The sequence below is a fragment of the Phoca vitulina genome, unplaced genomic scaffold (genome assembly GCF_004348235.1).
Source record: "Phoca vitulina isolate PV1807 unplaced genomic scaffold, GSC_HSeal_1.0 scaffold1, whole genome shotgun sequence".
In the NCBI taxonomy this organism is placed as follows: domain Eukaryota; kingdom Metazoa; phylum Chordata; class Mammalia; order Carnivora; family Phocidae; genus Phoca; species Phoca vitulina.
Genome location: NW_022589704.1, coordinates 16,432,290 through 16,455,238, shown reverse-complemented (window position 1 = coordinate 16,455,238; position 22,949 = coordinate 16,432,290). Strand labels below are relative to the sequence as shown.

The window sequence follows — 22,949 nt, the reverse complement described above, 5'->3', positions numbered from 1 at the left end:
GCGCGTCCACCATATAATCATGGTAACTGATAGACTATTTCTAATACAGCCCTACTTGGAAAAATCCATACGCACAAACGTGTAAATAAACCAACCATGTGTGCTCTGACTCGGCCACCATTAAAAGGGAAGAACATGAGATGAAAGAGTAAAGTAGAGTAGTTCTAATTCCCGGAAGGTATTATGTTGTGGGACTGTCATGTCTGAATTCTTTCTAGACAGATGTCTTTCAGAAAAGCATTTTTATCAGGTCACAGTGACAAAAGCAATCCGTGACCAAGTGAGATGGCGAAATATACCTACTGCAACATGCAACTGCCCTGTAGTCGAACATGGCAGCCATTCCTCCCCCTAAGGAGAGCGTCTTACCTTCTCTGGTACAAAGAACACCAGTCTGGAAAAAAAAAAAAAAACTGGGCTTTACAGGGCTGCCACTCTGGAGGGAAGAGGCAGTCTGGATGTGTGCTCCACATTATAAGTCACGTAGGGGTTCTTCCCTCGCCCTTCCTACCCTGCTTCCAACCCAGCCTCCAAGTCCACATCTGGAAGCCATCACCCTACCACGTGTGCCGGGCTGCAGCTCGCTTCCCCAGCTGAGGCATTTGGCAATGGCATTTCTCAATCGTTCTCCTACCCCGACGGTTCCCAAGCTTGTCTTCTCATGCCATTCATGTAATTGCTGTCACATCCCTCTGCAACTTGTGCTATGATTTCAGTAATAGTTTTCTTGAAACCACACGCTATATACATTGAGTTATATTTAAGAAGGAACTTCCCATTACTGATATAAATAAAACCCTGTTAAAAGCAGGTAACCCTAAAAATGATTATGTGAGTCAACAATACTATCAATGTTTGCTGTACGTTCTTGCCCCTCCCTGCTTTATCCAAAGTAGAGATTATAGCCAGTGTGAGAGACGCATCAAGGATAATCCCGGCACCAACTTGAGATTCTGGCCTTGGAATAAGTGGAAGAACTGAGGGAGAATTAAAAAGAAACTTACTTTTCACACAGGGCAATTCGGTATTACAGGAGGTTCCATATGGGTCTTCACTAAAATCGTCTCTGATGCCACCATTATTAGGTTTCCACGTTTCGGTAAATACTGCCAAGCCTTTCTCAATTTAGAAATGTTTTGGATCCTGGGTCCCAACACCCCAGGGCTCTGCCCTTTGCTAACAAAATTACAAGATAATAGGCTAATAGAATAACAGACTGAACCCTCCTGTCCCTAAAATATGGTTCAGAAGGAGCTATGACAAATCAATGCCTTAGTTCAAAAGAGGGCTTCTCATCATAGCGGGGGAAATTTTAGTCAACATAAAAAGACCAAGCAGAAAAAAGTCCTGCTTGTCTCTCAGCTCTCTAACTTACATTCTGAAACCTGTGGAGACAGTTTTTCCTCAGGACTGACTCATCCACTAAGCACATACTTAAATGAGCACCAGTGGAATAAGGCAAAGATGGGAAAGCGCAGACAGAGCTGAATCAGATACAGTCCTTGGGATCAAAGGAAAACCCATCTTATCCTTCAGCCTTTTCTGAATTAACAACAACAACAAAATAGATGAGGAAATTTTTTACAACGGTCTTACAGAGAAGGCACCCATTTTTCAGAACTCAAGAGGAGGCAGTTCCTGCCAATCCTCTTCTTATCCAGATTCTCTCGTGGTGATGGGGAGAAGTATGGGGTGGGCGCTTCCTTATTATACTGTGTTTTTAGACAGGCAATACACCTCCCGAAGAGTCAGAGGAGAAGCCAGGAGGAAGATGAAGGCTGACGTAAGGAGCCTCACTACAAGAAAGAGACACATTTTAAATTGGAAACATTCCTACCTACCCACAGACTTCCTTCATAAAAGAGGTGTTTGCTTTAAGGAAAGTTTTGTGCCCCTGGACATAAGCAGGCATTCTTTGGTGGCTAGAATTTTGGCATGACACACAACGAGGAGGGCTGGTCATGGTAGTCGACAGTAGTATGGTTGCGAAAGATGACTGATGGATGTAAAAATCACAAAGGCAAGAATTACCAGAGGGTAGTTTTAAAGAAAGGTTTGTGACTTAATTTAATTAAGTCCTTAATTTTCAAACGTTAGAAGCAGTATTTCCAATGACTGACAGATGTCCATTTTCCTGTCCTGAGATTTTGTTATCTGAGACCACATCCTATGACTCTCAAGGGTATTTTAGTAGTTTTAATCCAAACCACGTTCTCGATTTCCTTTTCTTTTTGCTTATAAATCACACTGACGTACCTGTTCAATCATTCAACAGATGCCCTTTAAGCTTCTGCTTGAGGAACTTAAAATCCAAAGTAGAGCTAAAGAGGTATTTATGTATAAACAGTTAAACACTATTTAGCTAAATAAAGATAGCGGGTGAGATAAGAAGCCAGAATGGGGAGGAGGGCATTGTAAACTGCAGAAAGAACCACGGTAGGATTTGGAACCATGGAAGGTTAGTGAAGTAAGTCAAGATTTGCAGTGACAAACAGGAGGCAGAAAGGTGAAAGGTGTACCTGCTCCGAGTACGACTGGGATTTTCAAGAAATTACTAGTACTCTGATTCTGCGAGCGTCGAGGGCCCAGGACATGTGAAATGAGGTAAAGATGAAAATATATTTAACTCATATACTTAGAAGTATTCTTCACCTTACTAATTTGGTGGGAAGATCAATGACTGTTAGAAGGATTTGGGGTGTAATTCTGAGTTTGACATTTACCAGTTGCCATCTTGGCCAAGTCACTCAAATTTTCTTGCCTCTGTTCTCCCATTTGTAAAACACAATTCCAGATACAAGTGTGTGAGCTGTTAGATGTATGCTCCAAAAAGGTAGGGCTTTCCCTTGTCCAAACTATGCAAGATCATGTTTGGCACATAGTGAGCACTCAATAAACCTGTCAAACAAATAATTAAATGTTAAAATAGACTTAAAAAAATCTTTGTAGACAGCGAGATGTTTTCTAAATATAAAGTACCAGAAATAAGTCATCCCTAAGACAACTTTTTATCTGCACCTGTTTCAGATGACCTTCTGTGGGTTTGGTTTTGCTATTTAGGTTAACTAAGATATTGACAATTAGGAGTAAAGCAAATGACAATTCTAATTATAAATGGAGTCTCTGTTTTCTAAGAGATATGAGAGGCTTCTGAGCTTTTCTTTTTTTCAAACACACAGGTTTGTAAAATGTCACTCAAATGTGAATTAACATTAAAAGTAGTTTTCACTGCACCTGTTACAGACAGCATTTTGAGGGGCTGCTCTTTTAGCTGACAGAGATATTGACAATCCCCTCAGCATTTCACCTCTATATCTGGAGGGTATGTAAATAGTTCTCCTCATCGAAAAGGTATCGAGGCATTGAAATCCACCCCCCCCAACCCCCGCCAAGTCATAATCCTAAATCCAGAAAGGGCCCTAAGCATCTCTCTTGTTTTATAAGACTAGAGTTATCTCCAAAGATGAGCTAATGGAAACAAATCAGTGACTGCCAGAAAAAGCCATTAGGTACTGCGTGTATCCCTGAAATCCCACCAAAAGGACATTACTGATGAAGTGTCCAGGTAATAGAGTGCAGAGCCCTCTGCGGTCAGGGTCGGGACAGCAAGATGAAGCACGTGGAAGAGGTATTTTTCCACACACACATTGGAAACAAGTAAAATGGTAGTAGAGTATCATTTTTTTAAAGATGGAGCAAACACCATAGAGGATTAAAGAAAAAAAAAACTCACCAAAGCTTGAAGGTTGAATGATCTGAGCTTTCTACTAGAAAGCCAAGATAAATTATCCCCCCTTCAAAAATTCTGTATTCAGAATTCCACATATCCTCAGAAACTGAGAGTGCTTTCTAAATAGAATCCCCATTTGCTACGTACCCGTGGTTACATTTGGTGGGAGATCTGGCCACATGCATGCAGAAGGCACATGTGGGTTTGATCTCTGTGTGTGTTTCCGATAAACAGAAACAGCACAGATTAGGGGCTCGATCATAACTCTCTAACAGTGGTACATTTCACAATGAAGAATTACAGGAGATGCTTTGATGTCAAACAGAGGAGGCTCCTTTTAAGAAAATGGTAAATTTAACTTTCTTTGGTTCAAAGCTCAGCAGTTCTCCTTGCTTCCCACCGATGCAAGTGCTACAATTTTCTTTTATTCGCTTCCTCAATGACTTGCCATTAAACACCTACAAGTCATTTTACTGCAGCAGTTTGGCACTTGCGACACCCAAATAGGATGGAGAGGAGGAAAAAAAAAAAGACAGAGCCAAGAAAGGCAGGAAGGAGTCTTCTTTGAATCACTGCGGGCTATCAAACTGTTTGGGTCCAGCATCACGAGCAATGAATTAAAAACAGTTTGGGAGACCTTGAGTGGGGGTTAGAAATAGCTCAAACAGATCGAATGCATTTCACTACTGGCTCAAATTAGGAGGGCGGAGGGAGGAAGGCAGGAAATAAGCAGATGCAATGAAAGCTCTCCAGCCTGCAGGCAAGGAAGAGTGGAAACAGTCCTTTATGAAAGTCAAGAAACCCAAAGCCGGGATGTCAGTGGTACAACAATGCCCAGTGCTTGGAGGGAAGAGGACTTCTTAACCACAGCGGGGTGGCCCCTCCCCAGGATCTGAATTTAAAGAGCCAATATTGACTCAAGGGGTCTTTCACTGACAGGAAAAATAAACCCACAGTTTATACATATCTCTGCTTCATGCAAAAGGCATATTAAAATTTAATTACTTGGGGCTTAAGGTGGTTTTTTTCCCTCTTTCTTTCTCATTTCAACACCGCAGCTCTGATTTGCTCTTTATCAAAGGTTTGTGCATTTTAAAATGCTGTCAGGCATCAAAATTAAATGCTTCAGAGCACTAATGATATCCTTGTGATTAAGGGTTTTGCCGTCACAGAAATACTAAGAACGTTGGTGCTAATATTAATTGCTTTCTTCCACATCCCACCAAAGGGGGGAAGGATTTCTCCTCTGAGCTCTGCACTACCTAATGGCACTAAACACCAGTGAGTAATTTTTTTTACAATATCATGGCAGTATTTTATAGTACTCAATAGTGTGAAGCGTTTTCATAGACATATGATTTCGTTTGCACTACATTCAACCAGCTGGCTTAACCCTCTGCTATTTTTTTAGGTAACAATCATCAAAAGACTCAAGCCCCATCCATCCTCCCTTACATTGGTGATACATCACCAACGTAACAACTCTGCTCTGCACCCCACAGCGTTTAGCTGCTGTATCATTAATAAGCACCTAACCACATTTTATCAGAGTCAAGAAATAAAACTGTAAAATTGTTTAAAAAAAAAAAGGTACAGAAAAAGCTGATTACTCCAAAACTGATACAGAATTATTTTCCTATTCAACAAAAGACAGAGCACCAAATTCTCAACTAAAACCTTTAGACGACTGAATTCAAGGAAGTTCGTTTATATTTAAATATGGATATATTAATATTAATATTAATTAAGCATACACTTAAAGTATATGAGGGATGCATTTTTTTTTCCCCAGAAAGTGATTTCTTTCCAAGGTCAGGACACAGAGTCCATTTTAAAGAAATACTCTAAAATAAAGCAGGGCACAGTAACACTTACCAAAGGATGCTTCCAGTGATTTTCAGAATCTGACTTTGGAACACTCATGTGCTTTAACTAAGTGACCCGCGAGCAAGCTTTTACAAAGCATGAACCTCAGACTCTTACTTTACTTATTTTCAGAGAAATGGGTGGCAGATAATTTTAGAGAGATCTTTTATAGAGAGCTGTTAACCACGTTTTAAATAACGGAACGTGACGCTATCCTTGGTCTTCCTGGGACGTGTTGGCACAAGCAAGTGAAAGGTGTTGGGATTAGCATCTGTGGCTAAGTGTCCAAAGATGTGAGCACCCCTCCCCTAAATACCTGTTTCTGGGATGGAGCCGCTCAGACAAGGACAACATTTCCTTTACATGTTGGAGGATTCATGTGACTGAATTCCGGACAATGGGGTGTGGGTTTAAGCGATTATTCCTTTTCTAGATGGCGCACATAAATAGTGTCCTTGGGTCCCTCCATCTTCTCTAACCCACCATCTGCCGGCTAGACGTTGATGCCCAGGCCCAAACCTCCCCTCATCACCACCAACTGGATACAACTTGGGCAAGAAACAACTTTCTACTCTGTTAACCTCTTAACCTGCTAACTGACATCTGGGGTTACAGCAGGTACTCATCAGGGAAAGTGGAGCCATTCCACAAAAAAGAGGCCTTTTGCACATGACGTTTTCAGATGATGACTAAAGTGTAATAGTACGGTGGCTCCAGAAGATTGAGCTGTGGTCTCAAGTTGCAGCTTTGCAGGGACACAATCGGCCGCAGGTCTTCTCCCAGCGAATGAATTCAGCGGAATCACAAATTACTGGGCTCAAAGCTTCCGCGGAGCTTGTCTTAATGTTCAATGGGAAAAGACAGCGGGGTTCTCAAAATGGCTTGGGTGAGTTTTCTTTTTGAAAAGAGTTGGTCTCCATTGCCTAATTAACAGCTGACACAGTCGAAGGCTTGGGCCATGTCAGTCGCAGGAAAACCGAGAAGAACGGGCAGGGGAGCAAATCTGGCCTCCTTCGCAGGGCACTGCCACACGCTTACCACCATTTCGACCAAGCAGCTCTCTGAGGTACTTGTAATTATCACCTATGAATTCATATTTGCAAACTTAGGCAACACACAGAAGGTAAAATTGGACCGGAGCTATAAAATGAGATTGTAAACCCGAGTCTGCCTGACTCCAAAGTATACAATCCTCCTACCGTACCCCATGCCTATAAACACACACTCACTAAATTACCATTTATTGAATAACTACCATGTGCCAAGCACCGTTTCAAACGTCTTGCATGAATTAATTCATATAATCCTCACAAAAACCCTATAAGGCAGGTACTATTATTGTTCTCATTTTATAGATACACTAGGTACAGAGAGTTTGAATAACTTGCCCCAAGTTATAGCATGTAAGTGGTGAATTCACCAGTCAGGTCCTGGAACCCACATTTTCAACCACTGAGCCACTGGAGGCCTCTAGTCTCTCCCCTCTTTGCACTGGTAGGAAATGGGAGATTTGAACGTTAAATGGCTTGTTCTCCCAAAGCATCAGCACCATTGGTAACAGCAAATCCTACATCTGCTATGTGTCACTTACATATAGGACTGTCCCCATACATTCTTGCTTGCCAGAAATCCAGAGGTAACTTAGACATGACTTCTGTTCACAGACAAAGCTTAAAGCTTTTGGAGATGAATCACCTCACAAGAGAACTCAGAATTCTCTAAAACAGAAGAATTCAATCGCAAAATAAAACAAAAGTATTTGAAGTTAGGGAAAGGGTGGGGGTAAAAGGCAAGCTTCTGGAAGGCTGGTGATGTTCTAGTCTTTGCTCTGGTTTATGGTTACACAGGTGTTTGCTTTGGGATAATTCACTGACTGTACATTTATATCTTATCCACTTTTCTGTACGTGTGTATAGTTCATAATCAAAAGGCTAAAAGTCAAAGAAAAATGTTAAGTAAGGGTATTAAGGATGGAATAGGAAAATTAGTATTAGAAAGATCCACCCAACATTTTTCGTTAACCCTCTGGGTAAAGGTCTAAAGGTGTCACGGAAGATCTAAGTTTTTGCAAATTAGGACTTCTGTAACTACTTAACTGTTCTGTTTCGTATTTGAGCCACAAACAATCCCTGCTCTCTGAAGGAAAGAAAACGTTTTACTTAAATGCTTGTTTTACTTTTGTTTTTGTTTTACTTTTTAAAAAACTACTATCTTAAATTAGCATTGCTACATATATAGCCATACCATTAGTCGTAAAACTATTAAGTGAGTAACAGCTCGACTTGGAACCAAGGCACATGTCCCCCAGAAGTAACTGGGGATGACTTCGGGTACCAAGTGTCTCCGATGTAGTTCAAGTGTGTCTTCTGTTTCATCTGAGAGCTGCTTGTTTTACTTTCTATTTGCTTACTAAGAAACTTGTTGGCAGGTTCCAACAAGGGTAGCACATATTTGCCAACAGAAACATGGCAGGATTCAGTGTGTATTTCCTGTTAAGTAAGAATGCCAGTTTAAGGCTAACAGGAAAATAAGTCTTTCAACTGGAGGGCGATTTATAAGAATTTGCCTGAGAAAGACAACCATTTTAAATGGGCAAAGTTAGCAAGAATAAATAAATTAGGTAATTTTTTTCTCTCTGAAGGCCTCTAGGAAGATGAACCTTTTCATTGCACCACGGTAGGTCAAAAAGTATCTAAGATAAACTCTTGATTGAAATTATTTTATATGTGTTTTGATCAGAAAGGACGACGATGAGCCTTGGGCAAAGTGAGCCCCTCCATGCCCAACGCTGCCTGCCAAAATTATTCTGGAATACGGAGGATGGTAAAAAGGAAGGGTTCTCTTCTGCTGAGCAGAAATATAGCATAGAGAGTGGAGACGGATTAGCTGCTGTGAATCAAGGCTTCTATTCCTTTAGCTGTCAACTCTACTGGAGAGTTTCAGGCATTCCAAATCTGGAAAATAAAAGCTGTGCTGTGGGCTTCAGGTTCTCTTTGTTACTCGGACAGCTGCTAATCGCCCTGCTGTGTTTGGAACCAATGAGACAATGCTGTAACATTTAGCTTTTTGACATCCCGAAGCATCTAGATCAGTCCCCTATTAAAGATGTATTAATCACAAAGACTCTAAAAGCCAGGAAGATAGATGCACCTAGTAAATCTTTGCTCCTGCCTTTTACTTCCCACACTCACGTTTCTACATATACGGGCAGGAATTCTTAAAAGCCTGCTCCAGAAACTGACCAATAAAAAGCCCTGTTCATTACTTTATATCAGATGCTTGACGATTTCCTACCCCTGGAAAAGCCTTTCAGAAGGAGGTAAGACATTGATCATTCTGCTAAAGGAGCCTGTCTGTTTCAATAAATAGATCCACTGTGACTGCTGTCATCTTGACTTTTTAAGTGTGATAACTAATTCAGGAGTGTGGCTTTGTCACTTGCTACAGGGACATCCAAATCATCTGTGTAGTTTAAAAAAAAAAAAGCCATTAGATAAACCTAGGAAACTTCAGGGAGCAAAATATTAATACTACTAGTACTAGTAGTACTAATTAGCACCACGACTACTAATACAAGAGCTACTAATAATCCTTGGCCTCCAAGTCAGGCCAAATTACCCCCCCAGGTCATGGCCCCGAGCAAGAGTGAATAAATGGGAGCTAATTCTGGGGTCGGACACCTGGAAAAACGGAAAGAGTGTGTGCTGGATGAAGCCTCAGAATTCTGTGCACCAAAATTTATGTTAATAAAAAGGTCTCAGAGTTATTTCCTCACATTGGTCTTCATTTCACAAGAGCATTGAAGAGAGACATCAAATTCTCCATCGAAGAGTAGACCATCCATAATACCTGTTATGAATGGGTGACCTGGTAATCAACCTCCAAACAAAGAAAAAATTAAAAAAAATAAAAACAGATAGCCTGACTGATGTTATCACAGAGGCCCAGAATCCAATTTTCTTTTTTCTTCCTTACATATAATCTTCATAGGAAGCTTCTAATCACCATAACGCAAGATGAAGAGAAAAGTCTCAACACAAAGAGGCTCCTGTTAACTACAGAAAAGCAGCATTCGCCATTCTGAGTTATTGGAAATCTCTTGAAATTAGATTGCTATTTTTTATTTCCCAGGCTAATGGAACCCATAAGAAGCAAGTACAGTATTTGCAAGATGCCAGGCTGGTGCCAGCTCAAGGCACTGAATTCCCTGGCTTTCGATGGAGTCTGAATATATCATGACTAACTCCTTCCCCATCACTGCTTCAGTGACAGTCCACCGTCTTCCAAATTGAAAGAGTAGGAAGTCAATTAGTGTCACTTATGATGTGAACACCTGTCGACTAAGACCTGGACTGAGACCAATTTCATTACCATAGCCACTCAATGGCTGCCAGATGGCCAGGCCTTGGACCACTTATGATAGAGTCCAGATTCAAGGAGGTGACCTAAAGACAGAAAGGTCTAGAGTCCCATTAGTCATCTCCTGAGCCATCCAATTTCCCAACACATATACAATTGCAATAGGATACCTATTTTTCCTAATGGTCATTTAAAAAGACCACAGGAGCTGCTCAAAAAAAAAGTTATGCTGACCAGAAATTGAGGATATTCACCCCTTAAATGATAAACATTTTTACCAGCCATTGTTATTTTTAAATCTGAAACTACTTTTTAATAACTCAACTTTCTTTCTCTTATTGCATTTTAAAACACATAGAATCGGGAAAAAAAACACAGAAATGAAAAATATCAGACAAAGAATACAGTGGAGCATGAAATTATACACTACAGATTATCACTGACAGGGTAAGACAGACAGGCAGAGCGTACATTTCAATACAATTTTGGTTGCAAATGTATGTGTTCTATGCTACTTGGAATTTTTCCAAGTCCAAATGTTGCTTGGCTTAAAGAACAATGGCTAAATGCAGAGAAATGATGGCCATGGATGGTAAACTAGAGTGTTGCAGTTGGAAGAGAGAGACTGAGAGAGAGAGAAAGAGACAGAGATTGAGAAACAGGAAGAAGACCAACACTAAGACTCTCCCTTGCATTCCCAGTTGGTTTCACTACATGGAAATCTGGGAAAGGTTCTGAACCCAGGGAAATCAAATATTCAAAGGGGCAATATCTATGAGCCATAGAACGAATGCTGAGGAGCTGGTTTTTCAGTAATACCTAAGGAAGCCTTCGTTTTACTTGGAGCCAAATCTTTCCCTCCCGGTTTCTTGCTTGCTACAAAGACAAGCACAGAGTAACTGATAGGTGGAGAGAAGTGTTGGAGACCTTTGGGTTAAATTACAACCAGCACATTTTGCAAATGCTTCATATACAAATGGTCACCACATGCTATGCTCTCAAAAATGTGGCCATGAATGATATTCTTGAAGGCCTCATATTTGAAACTCTATCTTTTTGGCAACTGTCATAAAAGCTATGATCGAGGTTAGAGAAAGGAGCATAATTTATGAGAAGGAATTTTAAGCTTGGGAATTTGCAACGATAGAATTAATGTGTTTTGTTTTTTTTTTTTTTTAATATTGGGGTATCAGCCAGAAACGAATGTATGTGCCAGATAGTTTAAACTCCTACAGGCATTGTAAGTCCGAAGCTGAAACAACCAAGCTATTAAATTTTAAAATGTTATTAAGGCCAATAGATGTCTCCAACTGGATCTGTGTTTGAAAATCCAAGATGACTTTTGTAGGCATAAAGAATAACAAAGGATGAATTAGGAAATCTATAATTGTTTCAGGACTTGAATTTTCTATTCTTTTCTTTCCTTTCTTTTTTAACTAGGAGGCTCACAGCGTCTCACTGGGGCCCCTCTTTAAACACAACTTGCTGAAGTGTGAAATTCAGTATTACTGGCTCCACCCAGGAGTCAATCTGTAAATACTGGGAAGGACCTCATTAGAACAACACATCGCCTAGAAATAGTCCCACGGCATGGTCTCCAAGAAAGACACTGGAGCGGGGCTCCAGCATACTCCAGGCAGTTTGTGGGAGTATTTCGTGTGTGTTCTGAAACAGGAAGGAAAGAAGAGCTGGAGAGAAAGAGAAAAAGCCATCATTCAAAGCACATATGCAATGAAGGTTATATTCTTGAAGAGGTAACAGGGAGATTTAAAGGGCTTCTTATGGGTCATTCTTCCCCAGACAATACCCTTTGATATTACACAAAGATTCGTTAAATATATCACCAGCCTCTCAGAGCCACACCTGAATTCAAGGACTACTCAGCACTGGTGTCTGCAATGAGGGAAGTGAACACAACTTACGCTTTTTAAGTTCTATGACCTGTGCTCTGGTTACAAGACACTAATTTCCATAGGCTGATATTCTGCCATATTTGTACTCCCTGCTTTCAGCGGAAAACAAGGCAACAAGAATCCCGATTATATACTGTAATGATAATCACGCCCCTATTTTAAAATGGGGAGAAACGAGATGATGTTAGCTTCAAGAATTCCCAAGCCTCCCAAAGCATCCTCCTAGAAAGATTCTTAAAATCGTGCTCTCCTAGAGCCCTGTAGGATTTAGTGGGTTTCAGTACAGACAAGAGCTACACCAACAACTCTTAAGATCATCTAAAATTTTCAGATGGAAAAAAAAAAGTCTTTGATTATCTTGTAAAGTGGAAAGGAACACTTGGTCAAGTTTAGCTGCATATTCAAAATCCCTCACCCGTCTATACACATGTGCCCCTGGCTTTGATAAAGGAAGATGGAGGAAGCTGTGCTCTCTTGCCCATCTTTACACTTTCTGTGCTCAAAATACACACTTATTATGCAAAAAAAAAAAAAAAAATTAGGGTTGAGTCAAGAGGCAGATTTACAGCTTGCAGTATGTTATCTAGACAGGCGCAACTCTCCGGGGAGCCATTGTGAGGTTGCCCCTCTCAGTGTTTGTGCTAATGGATGTATCTTACCCAAGCTCCTTCTATACAGTGAACCTGTCAGTGGCAGGCCCCTATTTAATACCCACTGAGAAGCTGAAGCTATGTGTTTGTCTTGTTTGTATGCACACATCACCGTCAAAAGGTTCCGAGATAAGGATTTTTTAAAATAAATCATATACCCCACCGCCTCCATTAAAGAGGTCTTTTTGACAGTGAGGACCAAACTGCCTGAGAAATTCATAGACAGAGGTTCTCAATGGAAGGTGCCAGGCAAAAAGGAGTGGCCCAATCTTCCCTTCTTCCCTCTCCCTGTCCTTGGAAGAGTGATTGCAAAATAGAACACATATTTCAAATCATTGTCATTTTACCCATAAGATATTTTAGATAGTTAATGTTTTGGAAAGTAGCCCTTGTGCTTTGTCATAAAATAAAATAAAATAAAATAAAATAAGATAAAATAAAATAAGAAGATAAGATAAGATAAAATAAAATAAAATAAAATAAAATAGTATAAAAGATGGTTCAGGAGAGCCACAAAGAGTCCCTTTAGAATGAGCTGACCAATTTATCAGAATAGAGGAAGAAGGAATTTAATGTAAGATTTGTTTCTTCAGGGCTGTGCCCTAATTGATGGCCATTTTGCTGACAACTCAGCCAAATTCCCACCGCACTCCGGGTACCCACCTTCCCATGTGAGACCAAATCATTAGTGACATTTTCCAATGAAGCCATGGTGTTCACTAGGCAGGCGACCACACGGATATCTGGCACCACCTTTCTTTTCTGTTATTGTAGTTCTGGGGTAGCCTATGGAATCTTTTTCATTTTTCTGGCACAGGCAAAGGAAGAAAAAGCATGTCTGTGTGTGTGGGGGGGGTGAGGGCAAAAGGTGGACACTGGGGGAAGACATTAAAAGAGCTATTTTTAATACTGATGGCTAGAGCTTAGGCTTGCTTATCTTGACAATTAAAATGTAAAACCTAAAAAAAAAAAAAAATCCTCACAAGTCTTTACCTGAAGACAACATATGGAATGCTCTTACTGTATACCCACATGAAAACAGCACGCAGACGCTAGCAGGCAGAGAAGGCTCCGTTCGGTGGGCACGACATGCACATGCATTTTAATGAGTCCCTGTAGATTTAAGATCTCTCAGTGCAGGATTAGTCCTGCAGCACAGCTCTTGGTTTTCCTGGTGTTCAAAGGAAAAAACTCTTTAAAGACATTAGTATGGGGTTAATGGGAGGTTTGATAAAGTTTTTCTGGATCTTTTTATTAATGCTCAGTGCAAACTATCTCCAGAGTCTCTCCTGGGCTCCTCTGAGGAGGTAGTCATTTAGCCAGTTGGAGTGATAACTGGTCAAGGTAGAAGCCCATCTAAAACCTTTGCTAATCCTGCACTGTTCATTTCTCATCTCCGCCCGGCACTTATTTTTCAAATCTCTCGATGGCTTCTCCAGAGGGTGGAAAGTCAGTGTTCGTGTTTGAAGTAACGAGCACAGAAATAGACTGTCAAGTGTTTAGGGTGAAAGCTGGTGAATGAATTTCCCTTCTCACCAAAAAAATAAGTGTATATGAATATGTACATTTATGTAAGAATAAAGGGATAGGAGTGGGAAAACAGTGTCCTCAGTCTTGGGTATAAATAAAACTTTTATTTTCTTGGATGGAAAAACAGTTGACTGTTGAACAGCATGGGTTTGAACTGGGCAGGTTCATTTATATGTGGTTTTTTTTCCAATACAATACTGTACTGTAAATGTATCTTCTCTTCCTTATGAATCCCCTAATAACATTTACTTTTTTGTAGCTTCCTTTATTGTAAGAATACAGTATTTAATATACATAACATAAAAAGTATGTGTTAGGCGCCTGGGTGGCTCAGTCGGTTAAGCGTCTGCCTTCAGCTCAGGTCATGATCTCAGGGTCCTGGGATCGAGTCCCACATCGGGCTTCCTGCTCAGCAGGGAGTCTGTTTCTCCCTCTGCCTCTACCCCTCCCCTGGCTCATGCTCTCTTGTTCTCTCGCTTGCTCTCTCTCTCTCTCAAATAAATAAATAAAATCTTTAAAAAAAAAAAAGTATGTGTTAATCGATTATTTATGTTATTGGTAAGGCTTCTGGTAACAGTAGGCTATTAGAGTTTTGGGGAATCAAAAGTTATACGTGGATTGTTGACAGTACAGCGTAGGTGCCCTTAACCCCTGCATTGTTCCAGGGTCAGTTGTATTAACATCTTTTAAAAAATGCAAAGCAATTTTTCTCTATATGCAATAATTACTAGTATGCTCTATACACACTATTTGTCCAGGCGACCCAGTCAGCCTTGAAGCTGGACAATTTAGTAGGTTCTTCTATTTTTTTCTCCTCCCTAGGACTTGTGGCACCCACCCTGAATACAAATTCATGGACCCCAGTGCCACACCCAAGAGGCTGTGTACCATTGTACATCTCCCAGTTTATTTTATTCTTAATTATGATCATAATTAGTGAGTATGCTTAATAATTATAGAGGTGGCAACGATATTCAATAGACATGAAATTATTTTATGTATAACGTTAGAATCAAGAGACTATTCCCTTTAAAAAAAAAAAATTGTACTCCATGTTTTTAAATGTACATTTCTTAGGCATTATGAACTAAACCAGGAGCCCAGAGCTGGATCAGGGCTGTTAATGAGAAAATCGCCGCCTGGCTTCTCTGAAGCCCATTGTGTGCTCGTTTGGGCCTATAATTACTCAGGCACAGGAAGGACTCTCTAACCAGCTTCCACCGAGGGATGCTAATGATCACCTATCAACCACTGGGGATGCGTGAAAAATGTCCCAGCAAAATCTCTTGACGCATCCCTACAATTTGTTTAAAATTTTTTTAAATGTGTCTTTAGAAACATCTCCGACTTATATTCAACTAGTTTCATCATGTGTCTTTCCTTTAAGTTTCTTAGGAGTCAGAAAAATACATGATTTACTTGAGATCAAGGGCAAACGAGAAATCATCTGAGCGAGGGGATAATGTCAAAGAGCAGTGCCTACGATTATTTAAGAAGAAAATTGCTGCCAGCACCAAGCCAGCCTACAATACTGCTCAGAATGCACGTTTTCAAGAGAACTGAATGCTGCCTTATCAGAACACTCAAGCACGTTCCACGTTATATTTAAACCTGAGTGTCGCTGGGAAAAGATCTGTGGTACAAGACAGCGAAGGCATGCTTGAAATTCGACTTGATTCCCTGAAATCGTGTTTATGTAGCCAAAACCTCTAAAAAAGGTGTCTTGCCAAATATTAAAATTGTTTCGAGGGGCACGTGGGTGGCTCAGTCTGTTAAGCGTCTGCCTTCAGCTCAGGTCATGATCTCAGGGTCCTGGGATCGAGTCCCACATCAGGCTCCCTGCTCAGCAGGGAGTCTGCTTCTCCCTCTCCCTCTGTCGCTCCCCCTGCTTGTGTTCTCTCTCTCAGTCAAATAAATAAATCAAATCTTTGAAAAAAATAAAATAAAATAAAATCATTCCAAATGTGACATATACCTAAATGTTAGTCCACCACAACCTTGGCCAGGGTGGTTTCTGACAAATGACCCCAGCAGCTCAGCATCTTTTCAACCTCCTTTCTGACTGTGTTCTTTCTCAATTTAGCACTCCAGAGCAGGGATCGGCAAACATTTTCCACAAGGATTGAGATGGTTAATATGTTCGCTGTGGAGGACATTCACTCTCTAAGCTACTCCACTCTGCTGCTGTCCCCGTGGAAGCAGTGTCAGATGATACACCGACCAAGGAGGAGGGCTTCGTTCCTGTAAAACTTCTCCAAGGACACTGAAAATTGAATTTTCTGTAATTTCCAAATGGTGCAAAATATCATTCTTCTTTGGGTTATCTTCAACCCTTTTGAAATAGAGAAACCATTTTTAGTGGGTTATACCCCACCTGGCAGAGGATCAAGATTTGACTCCTGGGTTATAGTTTGCCAACCTCTATACCAGGGCACTAACAGAAGTCACACATTTGTGCTTTAAAAGTATCAACAGAGCTTCCCCCCTCGCTCCCCTTCCTTTTCAAGTTTACAGAAAAGCCTGAGTTCTGGTCACATCTTATTTGGGTATAATGGGTAATATTCCATTACCATTCTCAAAATCACCAGGACGGTGCTTTCTGCCTGTTAATTTGATCACGAACCACACTTGAGGCCACGTTGGTACTGCCTGTCACATTTAGCTATGGTTAGGACCACTCCAGGATGACCTTGCTCTTCAAGGTCTTTCACCCCAGGCCAAACTGGACCCCAGACTTCTCTACCTTCTTCCTGTTCCTTTCCACTCTTAGGTATAATTACACGAGAGCCCCATTACCTGACAACTGCATTCATTTCAATCTGATCAGAGGCAGAATTTAAAGAAGTTTGCCCAGGCCCTTTCTGAAGCTTTCTTCTTCATTTGGTATTTATAATTTTGTAGGATTTTTCTTGAAATCACACAAAAATTGTCTAAGCTTCAGACCCCACAAAATCTGGTGCCACTATGCCTCGAGCACATTACCTAACTCAATTGCTCTAAGATGTTTCCCCTTCTCCCACCGTCTCCCTGAAGCTTTCCCCTTACCATGTAGACGACAGGTAGCAATTATACCCAGTGGGGATGAGAATTCCCACTGTTCTCCATTATCCTACTCAAATAACATAATACGTCTAATTAAAAGATGACAGAGAAAGAGAGAAAGGGAACCTACCAGTTGAGTAATAAAAGACAGTCTGCCTCTTGCACTTAGTTATTTTCTTCTCTTTACTCATTATTTTGGTTTTATTAAATTTATCGCTACTTGAGAAAGAGTCTGGTGATTGTTTTTACTATAAATAAATGTGTTAATCGACAAACAGCTATTGAATCTCTACTATGGACGGTACAGTGGCATTTCATCAAGGTGTCCTGTCACTTTACCATTGATGTAGTATTTCCTTTCAGTCTGAATTGTCCATCCTAGAGAACAAGGCCAGTCTAACAAGCAACACCAGTTCACGTGATGACAAAACAACTGGGATTCTTCACAAGAGGTCCCAAAGTGCTGTTTATAACTGCCTATCCTCTAAGAGCAGTGTAGGGAGCATTCTGCTCCCAGCACGGAGCCATGGAACCAAGCAAAGGCAGGATCTTGATGGAACACTAGGAAGGTCGGCATTTCTATGAAGTCATGAAATCTGTTTTTCAAACGTATCACTAGAGCAGAGTTGCTCAATCTTGGCACTGTGGCCGTTTCAAACCAGATGATTCTTTGTTGTGGGGGCTGTCCTGTGCATGATAGGATGGTTAGCAGCATCCCTGGCTTTCACCCACTAGATGTAATAGCGCTCCCAACTGAGATAACCAAAAATATCTCCAGACATTGACAAATGTCCAGGGAGGCATGTTGAACGACTAACTATACCCGAGATGCAGCTAGCTTACTGTTTCGCCTTTCCAAGGAAATAACTTGGTAGGTGTGGGCTTGGAGGGGTAGAGAGGAGGCAGCATTCGGGTGCGTTCTGCTAATTCTGTGGGAGCATTTATCGGAATTTTTCCCATCCTCGAAATTGCCATTAGAGCCCATTTCTGAACATCCTGTGGAAACAAGCGCTACTTCTTCATGCTCATAGCTCACGACTATATTCTTGGAATTACAGACTTTTGGAATTAGAAAGATCTTAGAGATCAGCTAGGTTCAAATGATTATGCAATCCACCAAATATCTAACTCCTCCAAACTCCGTGTGTTACAGATGTTTGTCACTAGGACACTGCAGCTGTGCCAAGAGAGATCACCAGATGCCATTTCATTGTCAAGTATCTAGAATAGGATCTCATGCAAAATAAAAATCAAAAGTGTGATCACTGGGGCACCTGGCTGGTTCAATCTGTAGAGCATGTGACTCTCGATCTAGGGGTCATGAGTTTGAGCTCCACGTTGGGTGTAGAGTTTAGGTACGTAGGTACGTACGTACATACATACACACATACATACATGTGTAATCGTCGTCCCAGGTGCAGTTCAGAGTTGGTAGGGAATACAATCCGTGGCAGTTCATAATGATTTAAAACAAACCAAACAACCTCGAGTGGGATTCGGCCCCAGAGCTGGAAGACAGGGGTGGGGGACCTGGGGGTGGGAAACATGCAAACTGGCTCTGTGATATTAAGATGTACTGCTGGCTGCCATCTCAGCATTTTTAGCAAAACTATTCACAGTTCTGTTGCTTGGCCAGGAAAACCTTGTTTCATTTATACAGCATTTCTCTGTCCCAGTGACACATCCTGTATTCATTTGCCCGAGATGGTCCACTTAAGTAAAAGTAAACCAAAGAAAAGCCATTTAGGAAACAAATCACCCGGCAGTCTGCTTATTCATTTTTCATAAACATCAGAACCATCTCCTCCTAAACAAAAAACACAACAGTCGCTGGAGGATGTCAGACGGGGGAGGGGAAACATAAGTCTCTTGAGGAAGCTCTCTTTGCTCCTTTTGGAAGGTAACGCAGGAAAAGTGACAGGGTAGGGAAGAATTGCCTTTTCCTCGTCTGCTCTTTTCCCAAGGTGACTTCTGTGGAGCTTCCCACCCTCACCCACTTCCCGCTGCTCCTTCCCGCTCTTGGCATAGAGGTGGGGCACTGGGGTGGAGGTGGGAGCAGTCCTATGCCTTCTCTGCTCTCCACACCTGCAGACCTATCCAGGGTGAACAACTTCCGTAGCCCAGGCTTTATCCTTGCGGGGAGCCTGCAGTCAGCCAGCGGAGCTAGTCTCTGGGTGACACCGGCAAGTGTGATTAGAGACAGCCCTTTTGGCCACAGAAATAAAGCTCACATCCTTCAATCAGATGGTCAGCAATAAAGCTGACATCCTGAGTTCCCTTTGTCTTGGCTCCAGTGTCAATTGGGTTTGAAGTGGGAGTGGGAGGAAAAGCATGATATTTACCTCAACAGTAAGATTTGGGTTAGAATGGTTTAAATAACCATGTGAGAACACCGGCCCATTCACACCACATTCCACAATCAAATGATCAAAGCCTCGTCAAACATCCATTTCCGCGCCCAGATACTGGAAGTTTGGTTTCACCAATGGGGAGCATGCCAAGCTGAACACAGGGATGCTACTAATTATCCAATCATTGTAAAAGAAAGTAACTTTGTCCTTTCAGGAGCAGGGAGGAGGGTGCTCCCTGGTTTCAGGTAGTGTGGCCCAGACATTAGCTTGGGTGAGTCAGGTCATCTTCACGAACCTGTTCAGCCATGAGAGTCTCAGAGGTGGTGGTGATAAAACCAGGTATCCCAGGAGGGTTTGTGTCTATTTGTTAAATAAGTTACTGATGAGAGAAAGAACCCTGTGAAAACAGGGCAAAACCAGACAGCCACGAAACGGTGGCTTTTAGGTGGTAATGATAACAATCATTTATTCCATGTATTCCTTCCAGAGTGAGCCATATGTCTACAGGTGTTCCTAAGGAATTTAGTTTAATGAAATGATAGGAACGACTTCAATTAGAATGTAATTGTGTGTGTGTAAATATGCATAGGGGAGCTTCGATAGAGTTTATGGTTGCTACATTCACCCAGAATTTTGGCCTACGTTATTAATTTGCCCTACCATGAAGAAAGGGTTTATTCATCAAAGATAAACTATTCCGCTGGTATTGAATTAGGGAACTCCAAATCATAGGATAACGAGGCAGTGCTACGCACGTACACAACTCTTTGCTAAGCAAAAGCTTTCTGGTTGGCCACATAGGAGGTCTCCTTATTGAAAGATTTATTTTTAATTTTGAACAGCTTCCCAGCATTACCCACCCTTCATAAAAATTAAAATAGGGAGCTGGAATTTTGTCCTGTTCAGCAAACCTCCTGGCAGGGCTGCTCGCCATGGCAGAGAAAACCTCATTGTGTCAGAGGAATTCCCCCATCCACCTTTCTGTTAGAGCTCAAAGAATCACACCTACATTTTTAATAAAACTTGGACTTTTTCCCTCTCCTAACGTTTTTGTACCTTTTCTTCTTTTGAGGATTTTTTAGCCTGTCTTCTTTGGGCTCCTTGGGCCTTCTGACCTGGTAGGAGCTGACATAATCCCTTGGCTCGAATTCTTACGTATATAGTCATAGCCATTCCTACCCCCCAAATCTGGGGGAGCCAAGCCTGTCCTCAGCATGTTTCCCAGAGGCTGTTCTCTACCAAAGAGAATGACTTCACCTTGTACAGCCTCAAAAGGTCCCTTCCTACTTTTAAATCAGTTAAGAACACGAAGTAGTGATGTGTTTGAGGATAAGTACATCAGGCTGAGCATAAGAATATTGACTGAATCATAAACCAGATTCCCCAGCGGCTGCAGAGAGGTTGGCTCCATCTAACTCGGACACACTAGTAGCACCCATGTGTCTCCCAAGATCTATGGGCAATATTTCCAAAAAAGAACTAATAAAAAGCTGGCAAAGGCAGAGTACTTGGTGATGCTATCAGGACCTCCTAAATCATACTGGTCTTTGTAGAAAAATAAAACCGATTACCATGAACAGTGCTCACCACCTATAAGTGCAGAAATAAAGGACAAAAGCATAACCAGATGCTCTGTTCATGCCGCGTATTTTAAAAGATGTCGCATTTTTATAGCTGAAGCTGCCTTCTAATCACATTTGCCATTCTTGCTCCAGTTTAAAATCTCACCCATGTCATAACTTTGTATTTATTCTAGAGAGTTCAGGGCAAAGCAGAAAAATAATGACTTTGGATTGGGACACTGGAATACTTTTCACTATAGGATCAATTAATATGGATATATTTAACTATGGAGTGCACTTACTGAAACATTCATTTAAGAGAGAAGTGCAGTAATAGGGAACAGGGCTGAGGGCAATTTATAATCCTTTTCCGGCGAAATTTGTTGTTCTTAAGAGCCTCATGAAAGAGTACACCACAGTTCTTTTCTCCTACTCCCCTTTAACTCGACAGAAATAAATAACAGGGAGCCAGCAATGTGAGGCAGAGATCCAGGATGGAAAATGAGCTCGAGAAAGCGTGGAAACGTTTTCAGGGGAGGACCTGGAATGAGGGGGTCAGGAGCTGGAGCCTAGAAATGCGGACTGTGATTTGAACTTTGAAATATCTGATATCCAAGACTTTGTTAACAATTCTGCAACTAACTCAGCAGAAACTCTTCATGAACAGAGAATGTTTTCAAGTCTACGGAATTAGAAGAGGAAAGCAATGCCGGAAATGGGGTAAATTAACTCTCCTCTCCCACGTGTCAATTATGGATTCAACTATGAAAGTGGCTGCAAAACCAGTATATGTTTTCAGGAAAATGTTGTCAAACCGCACAGAACACCCATTAAACTATTCATTGTTCACAGATTTACATGATGATGCTAGCAGAGGTCCGTATACATTTTTTAAATTCTAAAATACCAAACAAGATCAAAATGATAGCCACTGACGCTTTGGTTGGAAAAGGTAGCAAATGCCGATATAGCACTCTGCATTGGTAAAAATCAATTTTACAATTCAAGATAATCTGTCAAATGCTCTGATGTCCAACCACGGACCTTGTGATTAAATTGGCTGACATGAATCCCTTACGAGAGAAGCGCAACATGGAGTGACCCAGCTCACTAGACTGCCGTCTCCTTCCAATCAGACACTGTCTTCTAATCTCACTGAATCACCACCACTTAGTATAGGTCATGCTATGCAATTGGTGTCCAAAAAAATATTTGCTGAGCGAATGCACGTTCTTCTAAGTATCTTTTGTATTACAAAGCAGCTCACAGGTTTATAATTAGATCCATGTGGTTCTACTTCAACTGTAGAACTTTAATATCATTCATGGATACCAACATAAGCCCTCTCTCTCTCTAGATTCATATCATACAACAAAGAAGATCCAATTCCTACCTGCTTGGTTGGTTGTCACAGTGACGGACACGGATTGGTCCGGGCTGGGGTTATACTTGGACACTCCATTCACTGCCCAGATTTCAAATGTGTAATTGGTGTGAGCCAGGAGGTCAGTGATGGAAACTTTGGTGGTCTTCAGGCCATTCTGCTGTGGGGTATAGTGGACCCCACTTCCACAGGGTCGGCACTTGCTGAAATCACCAGCTCCGCATTTCTTGCACACCACATTGTAGGAAATATCCTGGCGGCCACCTGTGTTCTGGGGACTGCTCCATTCCAAGTTCACTGAAGTCTCATTGACATTAGAGATCAAGTTGAGGGGAGCAGACGGTGGGCCTAGAAAAAGGAAAAAAAAAAAAATTCACGCACACATTATCACACCAAGAACTTAAACTATCCTTTTGGAATCGCTCAGAGTTTATATTATTCTCTGCAGCTATAGGAGGTAAGGTGTGGGCCCATGTGGCAAAGAAAGCAGAAAGCAGATCAAGCCAGCAAAAACAGATCTTTTAAAAGAACCACATGAAAGAAGGCTGCCTGTATGTCATTC

At 41.3% G+C, this 22,949-nt stretch overlaps 1 protein-coding gene across 2 annotated transcripts in view; it reads right to left on the bottom strand.

The window, feature by feature from the left end:
• The window catches only part of EPHA4 (EPH receptor A4), a 141,024-nt gene that overhangs the window by 37,121 nt on the left and 80,954 nt on the right, over nt 1–22,949 (bottom strand). For both annotated transcript variants that reach the window (XM_032401304.1, XM_032401302.1), the window contains exon 6: nt 22,397–22,735. In XM_032401304.1, coding sequence (XP_032257195.1) covers nt 22,397–22,735 — 339 coding nt within the window. The remainder of the gene's footprint in view (nt 1–22,396; nt 22,736–22,949) is intronic.